The sequence below is a fragment of the Salvelinus namaycush genome, chromosome 2, assembly GCF_016432855.1.
Source record: "Salvelinus namaycush isolate Seneca chromosome 2, SaNama_1.0, whole genome shotgun sequence".
NCBI classification, from domain to species: Eukaryota; Metazoa; Chordata; class Actinopteri; order Salmoniformes; family Salmonidae; genus Salvelinus; species Salvelinus namaycush.
This window is the reverse complement of record NC_052308.1, coordinates 78,139,870-78,158,529: the sequence shown is the minus strand read 5'-3', so window position 1 is coordinate 78,158,529 and position 18,660 is coordinate 78,139,870. Positions and strand designations below refer to the sequence as shown.

Below are 18,660 nucleotides of genomic sequence, written 5' to 3'. Positions count from 1 at the left end.
GTAGGTGAACTATTCAAATGTTATCAACCAGGAAATGGCGGAGGGATTTCTGCATCGGGCATCTTTACTATATTAATGTATCTACTTTGGAGAGGTGATACTATTCATTTCCCTTATTCTTATTTTGGTCAATTCTATTTTTTTCTAGTTGATATGCTTCTTTTCTTTCTTTGTAGGCTTAATTTTCTCAATTCTTATTTACTTTGTCTCCATTGTATCTATTGTTTCTTACAGATGATGACCAGCTCTGTCTTTAAAGGAGAGGGCAAGACATCCCCCACATGGTTCCAGCCTAGAGCTACAGGACCCTAGAATGATGACCAGCTCTGTCTTTAAAGGAGAGGACAAGACATCCCCCACAGGGTTCCAGCCTAGAGCTACAAGACCCTAGAATGATGACCAGCTCTGTCTTTAAAGGAGAGGACAAGACATCCCCCACATGGTTCCAGCCTAGAGCTACAAGACCCTAGAATGATGACCAGCTCTGTCTTTAAAGGAGAGGACAAGACATCCCCCACAGGGTTCCAGCCTAGAGCTACAAGACCCTAGAATGATGAACAGCTCTGTCTTTAAAGGAGAGGACAAGACATCCCCCACAGGGTTCCAGCCTAGAGCTACAAGACCCTAGAATGATGAACAGCTCTGTCTTTAAAGGAGAGGACAAGACATCCCCCACAGGGTTCCAGCCTAGAGCTACAAGACCCTAGAATGATGAACAGCTCTGTCTTTAAAGGAGAGGACAAGACATCCCCCACAGGGTTCCAGCCTAGAGCTACAAGACCCGAGAATGATGACCAGCTCTGTCTTTAAAGGAGAGGACAAGACATCCGCCACAGGGTTCCAGCCTAGAGCTACAAGACCCTAGAATGATGACCAGCTCTGTCTTTAAAGGAGAGGACAAGACATCCCCCACAGGGTTCCAGCCTAGAGCTACAGGACCCTGAGACATTAGTTTAACAGAACCAGTTTCTCTGCCCAGATTGAGACTAGGGGTAATGTTCCTGCTGCTCAGACGTTGCATTCATCAACCGTGTCATCGACTGACAGATTGCTATAACATGATTTGGTTAGTTGATACAATGCCTGGATAGGTATTTTAAATAAGATCTGTCAGGCGTCAGCACCTTTTGAGCAGAGAAACTCGCCTTACATCACCTCAAAATGGAGGGAGATAAACTCATTTCTTTACCTATCGTGAGACTCCACAGACTAACAAAGGATCAGCTGTCTCTCGCTGCTCAGAAGAACAATAACAAACCAGGCAGAAAACCAACGAAGAAGAAAAACTTCACCACCAGAGGAAAGAAACAATCCACAGGAAAAGGAAACAACTCTGCTGATAGCAAAAGTGTTTCTAGCCAGGAATCACCGGCCCCTAAGTGGTGGGGTCGCCCCAAGGGAACCAAAAACAAACCCAAAATAAGTCTACAACTCTCCAGCGCCATCTTGAGGCCTGACGAGATAAAACAAGAGGTAGGTTTAAACTTGTGGTTTTTAAATGAACATTTAATTGAGATCTTGTATCGCATTTGTATCTGTCTGTGTGAATGTTACAGCTATATGTTTACTAGATATCTGTCTGTGTGAATGTTAGTTATATGTTTACTAGATATCAGTCTGTGTGAAGGTTACAGCTATATGTTTACTAGATATCTGTCTGTGTGAATGTTGCAGCTATATGTTTACTAGATATCTGTCTGTTTGAAGGTTACAGCTATATGTTTACTAGATATCTGTCTGTGTGAATGTTAGTTATGTTTACTAGATATCTGTCTGTTTGAAGGTTACAGCTATATGTTTACTAGATATCTGTCTGTGTGAATGTTAGTTATATGTTTACCAGATATGTCTGTGTGAAGGTTGCAGCTATATGTTTACTAGATATCTGTCTGTGTGAATGTTAGTTATATGTTTACTAGAGATCTGTCTGTGTGAATGTTACAGCTATATGTTTACTAGATATCTGTCTGTGTGAATGTTAGTTATATGTTTACTAGATATCTGTCTGTATGAAGGTTGCAGCTATATGTTTACTAGATATCTGTCTGTGTGAATGTTAGTTATATGTTTACTAGATATCTGTCTGTGTGAATGTTGCAGCTATATGTTTACTAGATATCTTGACTGGTTGTAAGTTTCCTCAGAGAAAAATATTCTAATTTAAACCAGGTGAAACAAGAGACGGATGAGCTGCCTATCGGGACAAGAATTGAACTCTGGTTGAACGCTGTGAAGCCAGAGAGCTACGACCCAGAGATGGGTAACACCAAGGGACCTCCTACAGAGAGCGACCCCAAGACAGATGCACATCACCTGGGTATCAAGACAGAGGATGCCCCCCTGTACTTCCAAGATGTAAGGAGACGCCTGCGGTCGGCTACCAGCCAGCCGTTCAATCTGACTGCGTTCCGGTCCGACCCAGAATGGCGGCCTCGCAACCAGAAGGTCCGCCGGTTTCCGTGCCCAGATTGTGGACGGAAGTTCTTCTCCAAAACCACGCTGGAGTTCCACTCCCGGATCCACACACAGTACCGGCCGTACTCCTGCGAGGTGTGCCATAAGACGTTCTCCCGGAAAGCCGGCTTGGACGAACACCGGCCAATCCACGATGCGGAACGTCCTTTCGCCTGCCACCAATGTGGCAGGACCTTCACATTCAAATCCAACCTGACCCGGCACATGCGGTTCCACAGTGATGCACAGCCCTACATCTGCTCCCAGTGCGGCCAAGGCTTCAAGATCTCCGCCCACCTGAAGCGCCACATGACGGCCCACAGTGGGTGTAAACTGTACGTGTGCCCGGAGTGCGGCCAGAGTTACATGAGTTACATGAGTCTGAAGTATCACCGTCTGAGCCACACCGGCGAGCGCCCGCTGTCCTGCCCAGAGTGTCCCATGACCTTTGCCCGGCCGCACACCCTTATGATCCACCGGCGACAGCACACCGGGGAGACGCCGTTCTCTTGCCGGGACTGTGGGAAGCAGTTCAAACAGGGGTGCCAACTGAAAGACCACGTTAGAAGGAAACACACAGGGGAGAAACCTTACAAATGCTCCGATTGTGACAAGTGCTTTGTCACTTCGGCGTCCCGTAATGCACACATGGTTGTCCACACGGGAGAGAAGCCGTACAAATGCATGGAGTGTGGTATTAGCTACAGTCAGAGTGGGTATCTAACGCAGCACATGAGGAGACACACAGGGGAGAAACCATACAAATGCTCTGAGTGCGACAAGTGCTTTGTCAATTCTACGTTGCGTAAAGTGCACATGGTTGTCCACACAGGGGAGAAGCTGTACAAATGCACGCAGTGCGGTAAGAGCTACAGTCAGAGTGGGTCCCTGAAGAGGCACAGGTGTAAGAAGAAACCCAGGTGAGAGGAACCTCTGGGGTACATCCCAAATGCCACCCTATTCCCTATAACGTGCACTAAGGCCCACATGGCTCTGGTCAAAAGTAGTGCACTATATGGAATAGGATGCCATTTGGGACACCGTCCCGGTGTTCTCAGTGTCGGAACTGGAGAGCAATGGAGAGTCGATCCTTAAAATGTAGCACAGGTGAAAGGAACCAGGTTATAGGATTCTCCGGTGTTCTGAGTAGAGAAACTGGACTTTGTTTATACAGGACTTAAAAAGGGACAATCTGTGATTGGTACATCCATTTTTGGACATGTAGCCATTGATTCTTGAAAAATATCACCTATAACTGCCTCGTGAACTTACTGCAGTTAAACTGTCTCACCCCAGTAGAACTCAAAATATAAGATCACCTGACCAGGGAAATCTCTAGGCCTATTCACTCTTCTCTCAATTATTGAACCCTCAATGAAATCAACCACTTTCACTGTGATGCAGTTTAATTTACCTGATGTGTATTGTACATGTTCAAGGAAGGTTTCCCAGACACAGATTAAGCCAAATCCTAGTCTAAAAAGCAAGAGAATCTCCATTGAAATTGGGTTTTATCCCAGGACTAGGCCCTCCTTGTAAAATAAAATAAAGAAGTTGTATTGAAACGGCCCAACTGGTTAACTGATGAATTGAACGGATCAATAAACTGACTTGTTTTACTGTATTGTGTGTATGTGTCTCCATAGTGGCAGCGTTGAGGCTGCTTCTGATTGGTAACACTGGGCAGGGTCAGAGTTCAGCAGGAAACACCATCATTGGCAGAGAAGCCTTCTGAATGGACTTCTCTATGGTTGCCATGACCACAGATTGTGAGAGTTGGACCGGGCCAGCTGCTACTACCGCTAGAGGGTCAACCGGACGGGCCTCCTGCTGCTCCCGCCACGTCGTCCACACCCCTTTCCGCCGCCACAGGATCCCACGCGTTCCTGCTGGTGATCAGGGGGTGAGGTTCACAGAGGAGGAAAGGGATACCCTCGTGAGGTGGATCCAGGAGAACTTTGGAGAAGAGTCTTTAATGTACACCATGGTGCTGTTCACTGGGGGAGACCAGCTAGAGGGGAAACCAGTGGAGGACCTACTGAAGGACAACAGTCAACTGCTACAACTAATCAGTACCTGCAGGGACAGATATCATGTCTTCAACAACAAGGAGAAAGGTGACAACACTCAGGTCACTGAGCTGCTGGAGAAGATAGAGGAGATGGTGGAGAGCAATGGTGGAAACCACTTCAATATCAACACACACAGTAAGGGAGAAAGAAGGGTCTGGTGTGGTGGTCACCATGGTGATGTTAGTGGCAGTTGGCGCTGTGTTCAAATTGATGGTTGGTGACTTATGGAGCAAAATACAAGATGGTGGGAACTTGGAAAGAAACGAAAGTGAAAATGAAAAGTTGACTCCTGAAAAATGTGAAAATCAATGTATAATGACTACATTGAATTACAGAGCTTTGATCTAAGTTTTGGTTAGACTCATTGTTGACTTTTATTTACTCCCATTTTATGTGAGTGTGAATGATGGTCATATGTCATTAAGGAGAGACATAATTGTCAAAACAGACTATCTGTATCATACATTGTTGTCCAACACATTTGTATGCTGAAGTCAAATTCTGTAACAAATCATGAAATAAATTGAGATTTTTTTAATGTAAACTAATTATTTAACAAATGAATGAAAAGATCTACAGTGTACAAAACATTAAGAACACCTTCTCTTTCCATGACAGACTGACCAGGTGAAAGATATGATCCCTTATTGATGTCACTTGTTAAATCCACTTCAATCACTGTAGATGAAGGGGAGGAGACAGGTTAAAAAAAATGTTAAAGCTTTGAGACAATTGAGACATGGATTGTGTATGTGTGCCATTCAGAGGGTGAATGGGCAAGACACAAGATTTAAGTGTTTTTGAACAGGGTATGGTAGTAGGTGCCAAGCGCACTGGTTTGTGTCAAGAACTGCAACACTGCTGGGTTTTTCCACACTCAAGTTTCCCCATGTGTTTCAAGAATATTCCACCACCCAAAGGACATCCAGCCAACTTGACACAACAGTAGGAAGCGTTGGAGTCAACATGGACCAGCGTCCCTGTGGAGTCCGTACCCAGACGAATTGAGTCTGTTCAGAGGGTAAAAGTGGTGGGTGGCGGGGGTTCAACTCAATATTAGGAAGTTGTCCTTGATGTTTTGTACACTCAGTTTATACTGTCTCCTTAAACAGTAAGTGTATTACTACATTATTTTTATAGTAGAGGTAATGATTTTAGATAGTACACGCACAGATGAATAGGGGAAACTCATAATAATCTATCTATTGGTATTGGAAATGGAAGGAAATGTCTAATTCCTCCACTCCGCTAGGTGGCAGCAATGATAATGTGGATGTCTTGAACAAGAGAAGCAGTCACAACTTCCTTTGATCTGTCTTTGCAGGGTTGCCATGTTTGCAGTTTTGACATTTGGGCAACTTTGAAAACAATGTCACGGGTGAAAATGTATTGGTTGCGGGTTTTGGGCTACTTCTAAGTTGCACTACGGTCGCCATGGCATTTCTCTTAAATAATAAACACTGGCTGTTGACAAACATTCAGTTGATATACATATTATTCATATTTTATCCAATGATTGAAATTAAGACCGATCCTCAGTAGCCTATCCCAGCAGGTTATTGGGAAAAACAAGCACTTCTTACCTCAAATCACCAAACTATTCATGTAGAATAAATGAGTCAATTTGAACTAAGCAATACGCTAAATCGTTCAGTTTACATTTAGCCTATTCTACTGTAGACTATCTGAAATTAGATGTAGGCCTATAGGCTACCTGCACCTATCTAAGCAAACCATGGCAAAGTTGAATTACAATCATAACCCCAGATTTGAGTCTGTAGCCTATGCCTATTAAAATGACAAGGCAATCTCACAAATGGTCAATGTATAACAGTTTGTCATCTTAACATCTGGCTTCATAATAACAGCACAATTGACAGAAAATAGCCAAACATTCGTTTTTTTGTTGTCCAAGTGTTTCTTGCTCAGAGATTTGTAGATCCTCCGTCCCTGAACATTGTCTAACTTTCATCACTCAAACTCTGTGTATTGATCTATAGTTATGCACAAAAGTGATTTATTTACAATTATAAACCGAGTTTGAGCCCTGAATGCCGATTGGCTGAAAGCTGTGGTATATCAGACCATATACCATATGGGTATGACAGCTTTTACGTTGGTAACCAGTTTATAATAGCAATAAGGCACCCTGGGGGTTTGTGGTATAAGGCTTTATCCAGGCACTCTGCGTTGCGTCACGCATAACCCATTTAGCACGTAGTTACGTCTATGTTCCTTGTTAATAGGCTAATAACGTTATGGGGAAATGGTTTATTCTATAAACGTGGCAACTCATCTCTTGATGTGAAAAAAAATTGGCCTCGTTTTCAGGTCTTTTGCGTTGGTTTTTCAGTCATTGGCTAGACATTTTCACATGACCTGGCAACCCTGTGTATGGCTAACAGTGTTTATTACAATCAGGGATTGTAATTATTTCTCAGAGATAAATGTACTAGCTTGTCGGACCAACTCGGATCACTCATACCCGCTGAAGATTGTTGCCTCCGTCTCTGCAGGTAGGCTGGCCGTTTCTAGACTTGACAGTTAATGCAGTTGTTGTCTATCCAGGCTGTATCACATCCGGCCGTGATTGGGAGTCCCATAGGGCGGCGCACAATTGACCCAGCTTCGTCCGGCTTTAGCCGGGGTAGGCCGTCATTGTAAATAATAATTTGTTCTTAACTGAGTTGCCTAGTTAGAAAAATTTAATATTTAGGGATTCCCTCGCGCCCCTTTTCACCTAATAACGTTAGCAGCTAGCTACTGTAGCTAGCTTCCGACCGGAACATAACCAAACCACGACCAACAACACAAACTATACAGCTACAAGTAGCGAGTGGTTACACATGAACTATACTAAACAAGTTAAATGTATTGCCTGTGATCAAATATTTTCCACACACATAAATACGTGTATCCTACTGTACTTGGGACACCTGCTCCCTACATTTCCCACTCTAATGGCGAATAGCCTGAAGCCACACAGGCTTTATTTGCTTATTTGCGATCCGCAGGTCGGGAAAGAAGAATGATTGTTTTCCCCAATTTATGGGCGTGGTCGATGGTAATTTATTATTATTACTTGAATATAGACTCGGACAGTTCTACTCATACACTGAACAAAAATATAAACGCAACGAGCAGTTGGTCCCATGTTTCATCGGCTGAACTATTGTTTACATCACTGTTAGTGAGCATGTCTCCTTAGCCAATATAATCCATCCATTGGACAGGTGTGGCATGTCTCCTTAGCCAATATAATCCATCCATTGGACAGGTGTGGCATGTCTCCTTAGCCAATATAATCCATCCATTGGACAGGTGTGGCATGTCTCCTTAGCCAATATAATCCATCCATTGGACAGGTGTGGCATATCAACAAGCTGATTATGATCATTACACAGGTGCACCTTGTGCTGGGGACAATAAAAGGCCACTCGAAAACATGCACTTATGTCACACAACACCACAGATGTCTCAAGTTTTGAAGGTACGTGCAATTGGCATGTTGACTGCAGGAATGTCCGCCAGAACTGTTGCCAGAGAAGTTAATGTTCATTTATCTACCGTAAGCCACCTCCAACTTCATTTTAGAGAATTTGGCAGTAGGTCCAACCGGCCTCACTACCGCAGACCACATGTATGGCGTTTTGAGTGTGCGAGCGGTTTGCTGACGTCAACTCGGTGAAAAGTGCCCCATGGTGGCGGTGGGGTTATGGTTTAGGCAGGCATAAGTTATGGACAACAAACACAATTGCATTTTATCAATGGCAATTTGAATGCACAAAAATATTGTGATGAGATCCTGAGCCCCACTTTTTTTTTAAGGTAATGTGACCAACAGATGCATATCTGTTTTCCCAGTCATGTGAAATCCATAGCTTAGGGTCTAATGGATTTATTTCAATTGACTGATTTCCTCATATTAACTGTAATTCCGTATTTGGTAGTGAGTGGAAACACCAAGCAGATACTTAACATTTATACATCCACTGAAATATCTGTCTCATTGTTCATTCTGTGATATGAGTCATAAAACCCGGAAATGGTTCCAATAATTTTTTCACAATTCATTTTTCCATCTGGGATTTTAGAACTACTTCATATAAGGTCTGTGTTTGGTGTAGACTTACCCTGGTGGGACATTTTGATAACAACTGTCTCTCAGACAAGATAACTTTTATCAATAATTAGCATAGCACATTTTGGGGAGTAAATTGAGGTGAATACACCATGATAAAACTCCCCTTGTCCAAGAGAGAATTACAAGGCTATCAAAACGTCAGGCCAATGTAAGCGTACACCAAACACATACACCAAACAGACAATTCATTTGAATGTGAGAAATTAATGGCGGAAAAACCATTAGAACCATTTCCGTGTTTTTATGGCTATTATGACGCGTCCACTGTGGCAGACTATTCCGAACACGTGTGGAGTCGCGGTGGGTAGAATCACTGGGGAAGCCAAGCCCAACACAAACATATTGCAACCTATGTGTTGTGATGATTGCATTGTTTGCTCTAGAACCTGTTAGTCGACACAATCCTGTCTCAGCGCTCTAAGGACAATTTCTTCGACCTCATGGCTTGGTTTTATCTCTGACATGCACTGTCAACTGTTGGACCTTATATAGACAGGTGTGTGCCTTTCCAAATCATGTCCAATCAATTGAATTTAGCACAGGTGGACTCTAATCAAGTTGTAGAAACATCTCAAGGATGGTCAATGGAAACAGGATGCACCTGAGCTCAATTTCGAGTCTCATAGCAAAGGGTCTGAATACTTATGTAAATAAGGTATTTCTGTTTTTTATTTATTTGCAAACATTTCTAAAAACCTGTTTTTGCTTTGTCATTATTGGGTATTGTGTGTAGATGGCTGAGGATTTTAGTATTTATTATTTTCATTTTAGAATAAGGCTTTAACGTAACAAAAGGTGGACAGTTCAAGGGGTCTGAATACTTTCTGAAGGCACTGTATGTACAGCAATAGTTGAATAAGATGTACTTGACTAGAATATGCTGTACTTACGAAATGGGTAAAACAGGATGTAAACATTACTAACGTGACCAGTGTTCCATGTCTATGTACACAGGACAGCAGCCTCTAAGGTGCAGGGATGAGTAACCGCGTGATAGTCAGCTAGTGACAGTGACTTCAGGGCAGGATACTGGATAGAGGCCTGCTAGACATGGCCATTTAACAGTCTGATGGCCATGAGATAGAAGCTGTTTTTCAATCTTTCGCTCCCAGCTTTCATGCACCTGTATGGACCTCACCTTCTGGATAATAGCGGGGCGAACATGCCGTGGATTCCCTTATTCTGATTTTGTCAATTTGATTTTGTCTAGTTGATATTCTTCTTTATTCTTACATGTCTCTCCATTACTTTTTACAGATGGTGACCAGCTCTGTCTTATAAGAAGACAAGCCATCACAATCATCCACATGGCACCAGCCTAGAGCTGTCTTATAAGGAGAAGACGAGCCATAACAGTTACCCACATGACACCAGCCTAGAGCTGTCTTATAAGGAGAAGACGAGCCATAACAGTCAACCACATGGCACCAGCCTAGAGCTGTCTTATAAGGAGAAGACGAGCCATAACAGTCACCCACATGGCACCAGCCTAGAGCTGTTTTATAAGGAGAAGACGAGCCATAACAGTCACCCACATGACACCAGCCTAGAGCTGTCTTATAAGGAGAAGACGAGCCATAACAGTCAACCACATGGCACCAGCCTAGAGCTGTCTTATAAGGAGAAGACGAGCCATAACAGTTACCCACATGGCACCAGCCTAGAGCTGTCTTATAAGGAGAAGACGAGCCATAACAGTCAACCACATGGCACCAGCCTAGAGCTGTTTTATAAGGAGAAGACGAGCCATAACAGTCACCCACATGGCACCAGCCTAGAGCTGTCTTATAAGGAGAAGACGAGCCATAACAGTCAACCACATAGCACCAGCCTAGAGCTGTCTTATAAGGAGAAGACGAGCCATAACAGTCACCCACATGGCACCAGCCTAGAGCTGTTTTATAAGGAGAAGACGAGCCATAACAGTCACCCACATGGCACCAGCCTGGAGCTATAAGACCCTGGAAGTTTGAAACATTTACTGATATGACGGTAGTTTCACAGAACAAGTTTCTCTGCCCAGGTTAACTACATCAACTCAAAATGGAGGAAGGAGCTTCTCTGCATAGCGTTAACCTGAATCAACTCAAAATGGAGGAAGGAGCTTCTCTGCATAGCGTTAACCTGAATCAACTCAAAATGGAGGAAGGAGATTCTCTGCATAGCGTTAACCTGAATCAACTCAAAATGGAGGAAGGAGATTCTCTGCATAGCGTTAACCTGAATCGACTCAAAATGGAGGAAGGAGATTCTCTGCATAGCGTTAACCTGAGTCAACTCAAAATGGAGGAAGGAGATTCTCTGCATAGCGTTAACCTGAGTCAACTCAAAATGGAGGAAGGAGATTCTCTGCATAGCGTTAACCTGAGTCAACTCAAAATGGAGGAAGGAGATTCTCTGCATAGTGTTAACCTGAATCGACTCAAAATGGAGGAAGGAGATTCTCTGCATAGCGTTAACCTGAATCGACTCAAAATGGAGGAAGGAGATTCTCTGCATAGCGTTAACCTGAGTCAACTCAAAATGGAGGAAGGAGATTCTCTGCATAGCGTTAACCTGAATCAACTCAAAATGGAGGAAGGAGATTCTCTGCATAGCGTTAACCTGAATCAACTCAAAATGGAGGAAGGAGATTCTCTGCATAGTGTTAACCTGAATCAACTCAAAATGGAGGAAGGAGATTCTCTGCATAGTGTTAACCTGAATCGACTCAAAATGTCCGCTGCTGTTTCTTTACCCATCTTGAGACTCCACAGACTGACAAAGGATCAATTGTCTCTCTGTGCTCCTAGACTTAATCAGAACAACCAGAAGAAGAAAAACTCCACCACCAGCAGAGGAAAGAAACAATCCACAGGAAAAGGAAACGACTCTGCTGACAGCAAAAGTGTTTCTAGTCAGGAATCACTAGTGCCTAGACATCAGCACTGCCCGAAGGGAAGCAAAAATAAACCCAAGATAATTCTCAAACTCTCCCGTTCCATCTTGAGGCCTGACGCAGCAAAACAAGAGGTAGGTTTAAACTTGTGGCTTTTAAATGAAAATGTAATTGAGATCTTTTATAGCATTTGTATCTGTCTGTGTGAATGTTGCAGCTATATGTTTACTAGATATGTCTGTGTGAAGGTTGCAGCTATATGTTTACTAGATATGTCTGTGAATGTTGCAGCTATATGTTTACTAGATATGTCTGTGTGAAGGTTGCAGCTATATGTTTACTAGATATGTCTGTGTGAAGGTTGCAGCTATATGTTTACTAGATATGTCTGTGTGAAGGTTGCAGCTATATGTTTACTAGATATGTCTGTGAATGTTGCAGCTATATGTTTACCAGATATGTCTGTGTGAAGGTTGCAGCTATATGTTTACTAGATATGTCTGTGTGAAGGTTGCAGCTATATGTTTACTAGATATGTCTGTGTGAAGGTTACAGCTATATGTTTACTAGATATGTCTGTGTGAAGGTTGCAGCTACAGTTCATTCAGAAAGTATTCAGACCCCTTGACTCTTTCCACATTTTGTGACGTTACAGCCTCATTCTAAAATGTATTAAATAAAAAATGTTCATAAATCTACACACGATACCCCATAATGACAAAGCAAAACAGGTTTTTAGAAATGTTTACAAATGTATTAAAAAATACTTATTTACATAAGTATTCAGAACCTTTGCTATGAGACTCGAAATTGAGCTCAGGTGCATCCTGTTTCCATTGATCATCCTTGAGATGTTTCTACAACTTGGAGTCCACCTGTGGTAAATTCAATTGATTGGACATGATTTGGAAAGGCACACACCTGTCTATATAAGGTACCACAGTTGACTGTGCATGTCAGAGATAAAACCAAGCCATGAGGTCGAAGGAATTGTTGTAAGTAGAGCTCTGAGACAGGATTGTGTCAAGGCACAGATCTGAGGAAGGGTACCAAAAAATGTCTGCAGCATTGAAGATCCCCAAGAACACAGTGGCCTCCATTTTTAAATGAAAGAAGTTTGGAACCACCAAGAGTCCTGACCAAGAACCCGAAGGTCACTCGGACAGAGCTCCAGAGTTCCTCTGTGGAGATGGAAGAACTTTCCAGAAGGACAACAGTCTCTGCAGCACTCCACCAACCAGGCCTTTATGGTAGAGTGGCCAGATGGAAGCCAATCCTCAGTAAAAGGCACATGACAGCCTGCTTGGAGTTTGCCAAAAAGCACCTAAAGGACTCTGACCATGAGAAACAAGATTCTCTGGTCTGATGAAACCCAGATTCAACTATTTTGGCCTGAATGCCAAGTGTCACACCTGGAGGAAACCTGGCACCATCCCTACTGTGAAGCATGGTGGTGGCAGCATCATACTGTGGGGATGTTTTTCAACGGCAGGGACTGGGAGACTAGTCAGGATTGAGGCAATGATGAAGAGAGCAAATTACAGAGAGATCCTTGATGAAAACCTGCTCCAGAGCACTCAGGACCTCAGACTGGGGTGAAGGTTCACCGTCCAACAGGACAACCACCCTAAGCACACAGCCAAGACAACACAGGAGTGGCTTCGGGACAAGTTTCTGAATGACGTTGAGTGGCCCATCCAGAGCCCGGACTTGAACCGAATCAAACATCTCTGGAGAGACCTGAAAATAACTGTGAAGCAACACTCCCCATCCAACCTGACAGAGCTTAAGAGGTTCTGCAGTGAAGAATGGGAGAAACTCCCCAAATACAGGTGTGCCAAGCTTGTAGCGTCATCCCCAAGAAGACTCGAGGCTGTAATCGCTGCCAAAGGTTCAAAAGGTGCTTCAATAAAGTACAGAGTAAAGGATCTGAATACTTATGTAAATGTGATATTTCAGTTTTTTATTTTTTAATACATTTGCAAACATTTTTAAAAAACTTTTTGCTTTGTCATTATGTGGTATTGTGTGTAGATTGAGGGGGAAAAAATCTATTTATTCAATTTTAGAACAAGGCTAATGTAACAATGTGGAAAAAGTCAAGGGGTCTGAATACTTTCCGAGTGCACTGTATAAATGTACTAGATATCTTGATGTATCTTACTATCGCTTAAGTTTCCTCTGGGACAATAAAGCGCTTTTATTCTAAACCAGGTGAAACAAGAGATGGACGAGCTGCCTATCGGTACAAGAAGTGATGAACACTGGTTGAACTCTGTGAAGCCAGAGAGCTACGACCCAGAGATGGGTAACACCAGGGGACCTACAGAGAGCGACCCCAGGACAGATGCACATCACTTGGGTATCAAGATGAAGGATGTCCCCCTGTACCACCAGGATGATGGGAGGCAGCTGCAGTCGTCTACTGTTCAGCCATTCAATCTGGCTGCGTTAAGGTCTGACCTGGAATGTTGGCCTCATAACCAGAAGGTCCCCAGGTTCCCGTGTCCGGACTGCGGCCAGAAGTTCTTCTCCAAAATTCAGTTTAAGTTACATTCCCGGAGCCACACACAGTACCGGCCGTACTCCTGTGAGGTGTGCCATAAAACGTTCTCCCGGAAAGGCAGTCTAGACGAGCACCGACCAATCCACGAGATGGAGCGCCCCTTCGCCTGCCTCCAATGCGGCAGGACCTTCACGTTCAAATCCAACCTGACCCGCCACATGCGGTTCCACAGCGACGTGCGGCCCTACGTCTGCCCGCAGTGTGGCCAAAGCTTCAAAATCTCCGACCACCTGAAGAGCCACATGACGGCCCACAGCGGAAATAAACCGTACGTGTGCCCGGAGTGCAGCCAGAGTTTTGTCCGTTACATTAGTCTGAAGTATCATCGGCTGAGCCACACCGGCGAGCGCCCGCTGTCCTGCCCAGAGTGTCCCATGACCTTTGCTCGGCCGCACACCCTTATGATCCACCGGCGACAACACAGCAGGAAAACACTGTTCTCTTGCCAGGACTGTGGGAAGCAGTTCAAACAGGGGTACCAATTGAAAGACCACGTTACAATCAAACACACAGGGGAGAAACCATACAAATGCTCCGAGTGTGACAAGTGCTTCATCACCCCGGCGTCTCGTAAAGTGCACATGGTTGTCCACACAGGAGAGAAGCCGTACAAATGCACAGAGTGCTGTAGGAGATACAGTCAGAGTGGGCATCTAGCGCAGCACATGAGGAGACACACAGGGGAGAAACCATACAAATGCTCCGAGTGCGACAAGTGCTTCATCACTTCGGCGTCCCGTAAAGTACACATGGTTGTCCACACAGGAGAGAAGCCGTACAAATGCACGGAGTGCTGTAGGAGCTACAGTCAGAGTGGGTCCCTGAAGAGGCACAGGTGTGAGCAGCAAACCAGGTGAGAGGAACCTCGGGGCTACGCCCCAAATGGCACCCTATTCTCTAAATTGTGCACTAGGGCCCATAGGATTCTGGTCAAATGTAGAGCACTGAATAGGGTGCCATTTGGCACACAGCCCCAGTGTTCTGAGTGTAGGAACTGGAGAGTGGGTCCTTAAAGCAGTACAGCTGTAAGCAGCCACGTAGGTGAGAGGGTTCTCAGGTGACTAGGGGAACTGGACTATACAGACACCGAGCTGCGTTCCCTATTCCCTAATATAGTGCACTACTTTATGACCAAATAAACCTACAGCTCTGATCAAAAGTAGTGTCTTTCCCCGTGTTACCGTTTCCCCCGCCCCGTGTTACCGTTTCCCCCTCCCCATGTTACCGTTTCCCCCGCCCGTGTTACCGTTTCCCCCTCCCCGTGTTACCGTTTCCCCCTCCCCGTGTTACCGTTTCCCCCTCCCCCGTGTTACCGTTTCCCCCTCCCCCGTGTTACCGTTTCCCCCTCCCCCGTGTTACCGTTTCCCCCTCCCCCGTGTTACCGTTTCCCCCTCCCCGTGTTACCGTTTCCCCCTCCCCCGTGTTACCGTTTCCCCCTCCCCCGTGTTACCGTTTCCCCCTCCCCCGTGTTACCGTTTCCCCCTCCCCCGTGTTACCGTTTCCCCCGCCCCGTGTTACCGTTTCCCCCGCCCCGTGTTACCGTTTCCCCCACCCCGTGTTACTGTTTCCCCTGTGTTACCGTTTCCCCTGCCCCGTGTTACCGTTTCCCCTTCCCCGTTTCCCTTCCTCTCTTTGCAGAACAAAAATGTAGTGCACTATACAGGAAATAGGATGCCATTTCAAACACACCCCTCGGTTTTGTAAAAGCTGCCAAGCATTCATTGTTCCTCTGAAGTGTTCCTAAAAGAGAATCAACTTGTCCCTTATTTGTAACACTTCCACTTGATATTGTTGTGTTGTGACGAAAAGCCCACTCGTCTTAGAGCCTGCATTCTGTGAGTCTCCCTATAAATTAGAGGACTTACTAAACATAAATGAGATCAAGTTCTCCAAGGCGAGGCCACGCCCGTTGGACGAATGATCTAATCTCCTTGGAAACCAAAAGACCGATCAAGGAAGCCGTATCCTACTCAGACAGAAGAGTTTCCAGAGAGGACCCTGCGGAGCGTGCTGTGAGTTCGCAATACATCCTGCGGGGTCAGAGAAATAATTACATGAACTCTAATAGACTTTAGGCCTACTTTCCTGGACTGATAATACACGGAACAAAAATATAAATGCAACATGTAATGTTTCATGAGCTGAAATAAAAGATCCTAATAATTTTTCATATGCACAGAAAGCTTATTTCTCTCAAATGTTGTGCACAAATTTGTTACATCCCTGTTAGTGAGCATTTCTCCTTTGCCAAGATAGGCCACATCTGTCAGGTGGATGGATTATCAAGAAGCTGATGAAACAGCATGATCATTACACAGGTGCACCTTGTACTGGGGACAATAAAAGGCCACTCTAAAATGTGCATTTTTGTCCCACAACACAGATGTCTCAAGTTTTGAGGGCTTGTGCAATCGACATGCTGACTGCAGGAATGTCCATCAGAGCTGTTGCCAAATAATTTAATGTTAATTTCTCTACCATAAGCCGCCTCCAACGTCAATTTAGAGAATTTTACAGTACGCGCAACCAGCCTCACAACCTCAGACCACGTGTGTGGCATCATGAGCGGTTTGCTGATGTCAACGTTGTGAACAGAGTGCCCCGTGGTGGCGGTAGGGTTATGATATGGGCAGGCAAGATATGGACAACGAACACACTTGCATTTATCATAATGCACAGAAATACCGTGATGAGATCCTGATGCCCATTGTCATTCCATTCATCTGTCACCATCACCTCCTGTTTCAGCATGTTAATGCACAGCGTTATGGCGCAAGGATCTGTACACAATTCCAGGAAGCTGAACATTTCCCAGTTCTTCCATAGCCTGCATACTCACCAGACATGTCACCCATTGAGCATGTTTGGGATGCTCTGGATCGACGTGTCCGACAGCGTGTTCCAGTTTCCGCCAATATCCAGCAACTTCACACAGCCATTGAAGAGTAGTGGGACAACATTCCACAAGCCACGATCAACAGCTTGATCAACTCTATGTGAAGGAGATGTGTCACGCTGCAGGAGGCAAATGGTGGTCACACCAGATACTGTTTCTCATCCATCCAGGCCCCTACTTTTTTTTAAAAGGTATTTCTGTTCCCAGTCATGTGAAATCCATAGATTAGGGCCCAATTAATTTATTTCAATTGACTGATTTCCTTATATGAACTGTAACTCAGTAAAATATTTGAAATTGTTGCATGTTGCGTTTATATTTTTGTTCAGTAAAATAACCAAGAGAGGAAGATGTGGGTATCACTCCTTTGGCTGTGAGTTATTTCCGGCCTCCGCTCCACGAGAGGGAGAGACCACCATCCTCCAAGCACTTATCCCACCCTGACAGAATCCCACAGAGGCAACATCGACATAATGAATTTCCCTGTTTTATTATTCCTATTCTATGAAAGTGGCGTTGTGTGTGAGACGGCAGGTCTAATTTACCAACCCATGATCCATACTGTCTCTGCATTGTCCACATTCAGATGTGATCTGATAGCCTGGTCTCACTGGCGATTTCTGGGTGACAAAACTATCATTTCACGGTTGTGAAAGCATGTGTTGGTGGAGCCTCTCATATTTCCCTCTGTTGATAAGACCATCTCGTCCTCAAAAGTCTTGTACTGTTGGATTTGCTGAGTTGGGTACGGTGGTTAATTCATGGAGATTGTCCCCTAGACAACTGCGCTGTATCTTGTATACCCTGCCTCTATATCGTATCTGTTAACTATTGAATTTTCCAACTTATTTAGTCTAGTAAATAAAACCTTGTAAATAAAACCTTGAATGAATTATTTGTGGCATTGAGTTAATTTGCAAGACATTGGGTTCTTGGACGTTTTAGAGCCCGACAACCGTTCAGAATGAGAACATAGTCAATTGACTGTTGATTTACACTGTTGTTGATAGAGGAGTAGATGCTATACCGGTTAATGATCACTACTGATCCAGTTAATTCAAGTGGCCTCTATATTAAAACCCTTAATGTTGCCCCTCTTAGATTCATTTGGATAGGACTACCAAATTAATTAAATCAATTAGATCAATTAATCTTGAATAGCCTTAGCCAGAAGTCACAACAGTTGCAATATGTTCACATGGAAATACAGGGATTTATTATAGCTATGTATTCCAATCCAATGCATTAGCCAAAACATTCGTTTAACTTATTTTACCTCTCCTCTCTCCACCTCCCTTACAGACATGAGCAGACATGAATTAGCTGTTGGCAGCTCTGTCAACTGGGTGGCACACTTATTACTGCATGTAATTATATTATTACTGCATGTAATAATAAATTGCAACAATGTTGCAGAGGTCGGAGGGGCAGACAGCAAGGTGTATGCAAAGAGAAATAATGTCTAGGGGCTTTTTCCCCAAGTGGAGATCAAGTTTATGAATTGCCTGGCTGGACTGATGGGAGGGGACAGTGGATACGTGTCTTCTATACTCTTATCACCTTTGGACTCTTAATCAATTTTCTTGTTGTGATGATAAGGACCAATGAATAACAAATGATTCAACTGCACTTGAAGGAGCGTCCATATAT

The 18,660-nt window shown here is 44.2% G+C and overlaps 1 protein-coding gene across 2 annotated transcripts; it reads left to right on the top strand.

Moving 5' to 3' along the window:
• Positions 1 to 1,126: 1,126 nt before the first annotated feature.
• Positions 1,127 to 15,110, top strand: LOC120018452 (zinc finger protein 501-like). 2 transcript variants are annotated; one of them, XM_038961676.1, is made up of 2 exons: positions 1,127 to 1,473; positions 13,763 to 15,110. In XM_038961676.1, the coding sequence occupies exons 1-2, from the start codon at positions 1,162 to 1,164 to the stop codon at positions 14,969 to 14,971; spliced, it is 1,521 nt and encodes a 506-aa protein (XP_038817604.1). In that variant the 5' UTR covers positions 1,127 to 1,161; the 3' UTR covers positions 14,972 to 15,110. The 2 variants fall into 2 exon arrangements, with proteins under 2 accessions (XP_038817604.1, XP_038817596.1); XM_038961668.1 differs by lacking the exon at positions 1,127 to 1,473 and adding an exon at positions 10,507 to 11,682.
• Positions 15,111 to 18,660: the final 3,550 nt, after the last annotated feature.

Excerpts from the sequence above, each read along its gene's own strand:
- LOC120018452 (XM_038961668.1), top strand. The coding sequence starts at position 10,714 with ATGGAGGAAGGAGCTTCTCTGCATAGCGTTAACCTGAATCAACTCAAA. Across the intron at positions 11,683-13,762 it reads CTGACGCAGCAAAACAAGAG|GTGAAACAAGAGATGGACGA; the intron begins GTAGGTTTAAAC and ends ATTCTAAACCAG.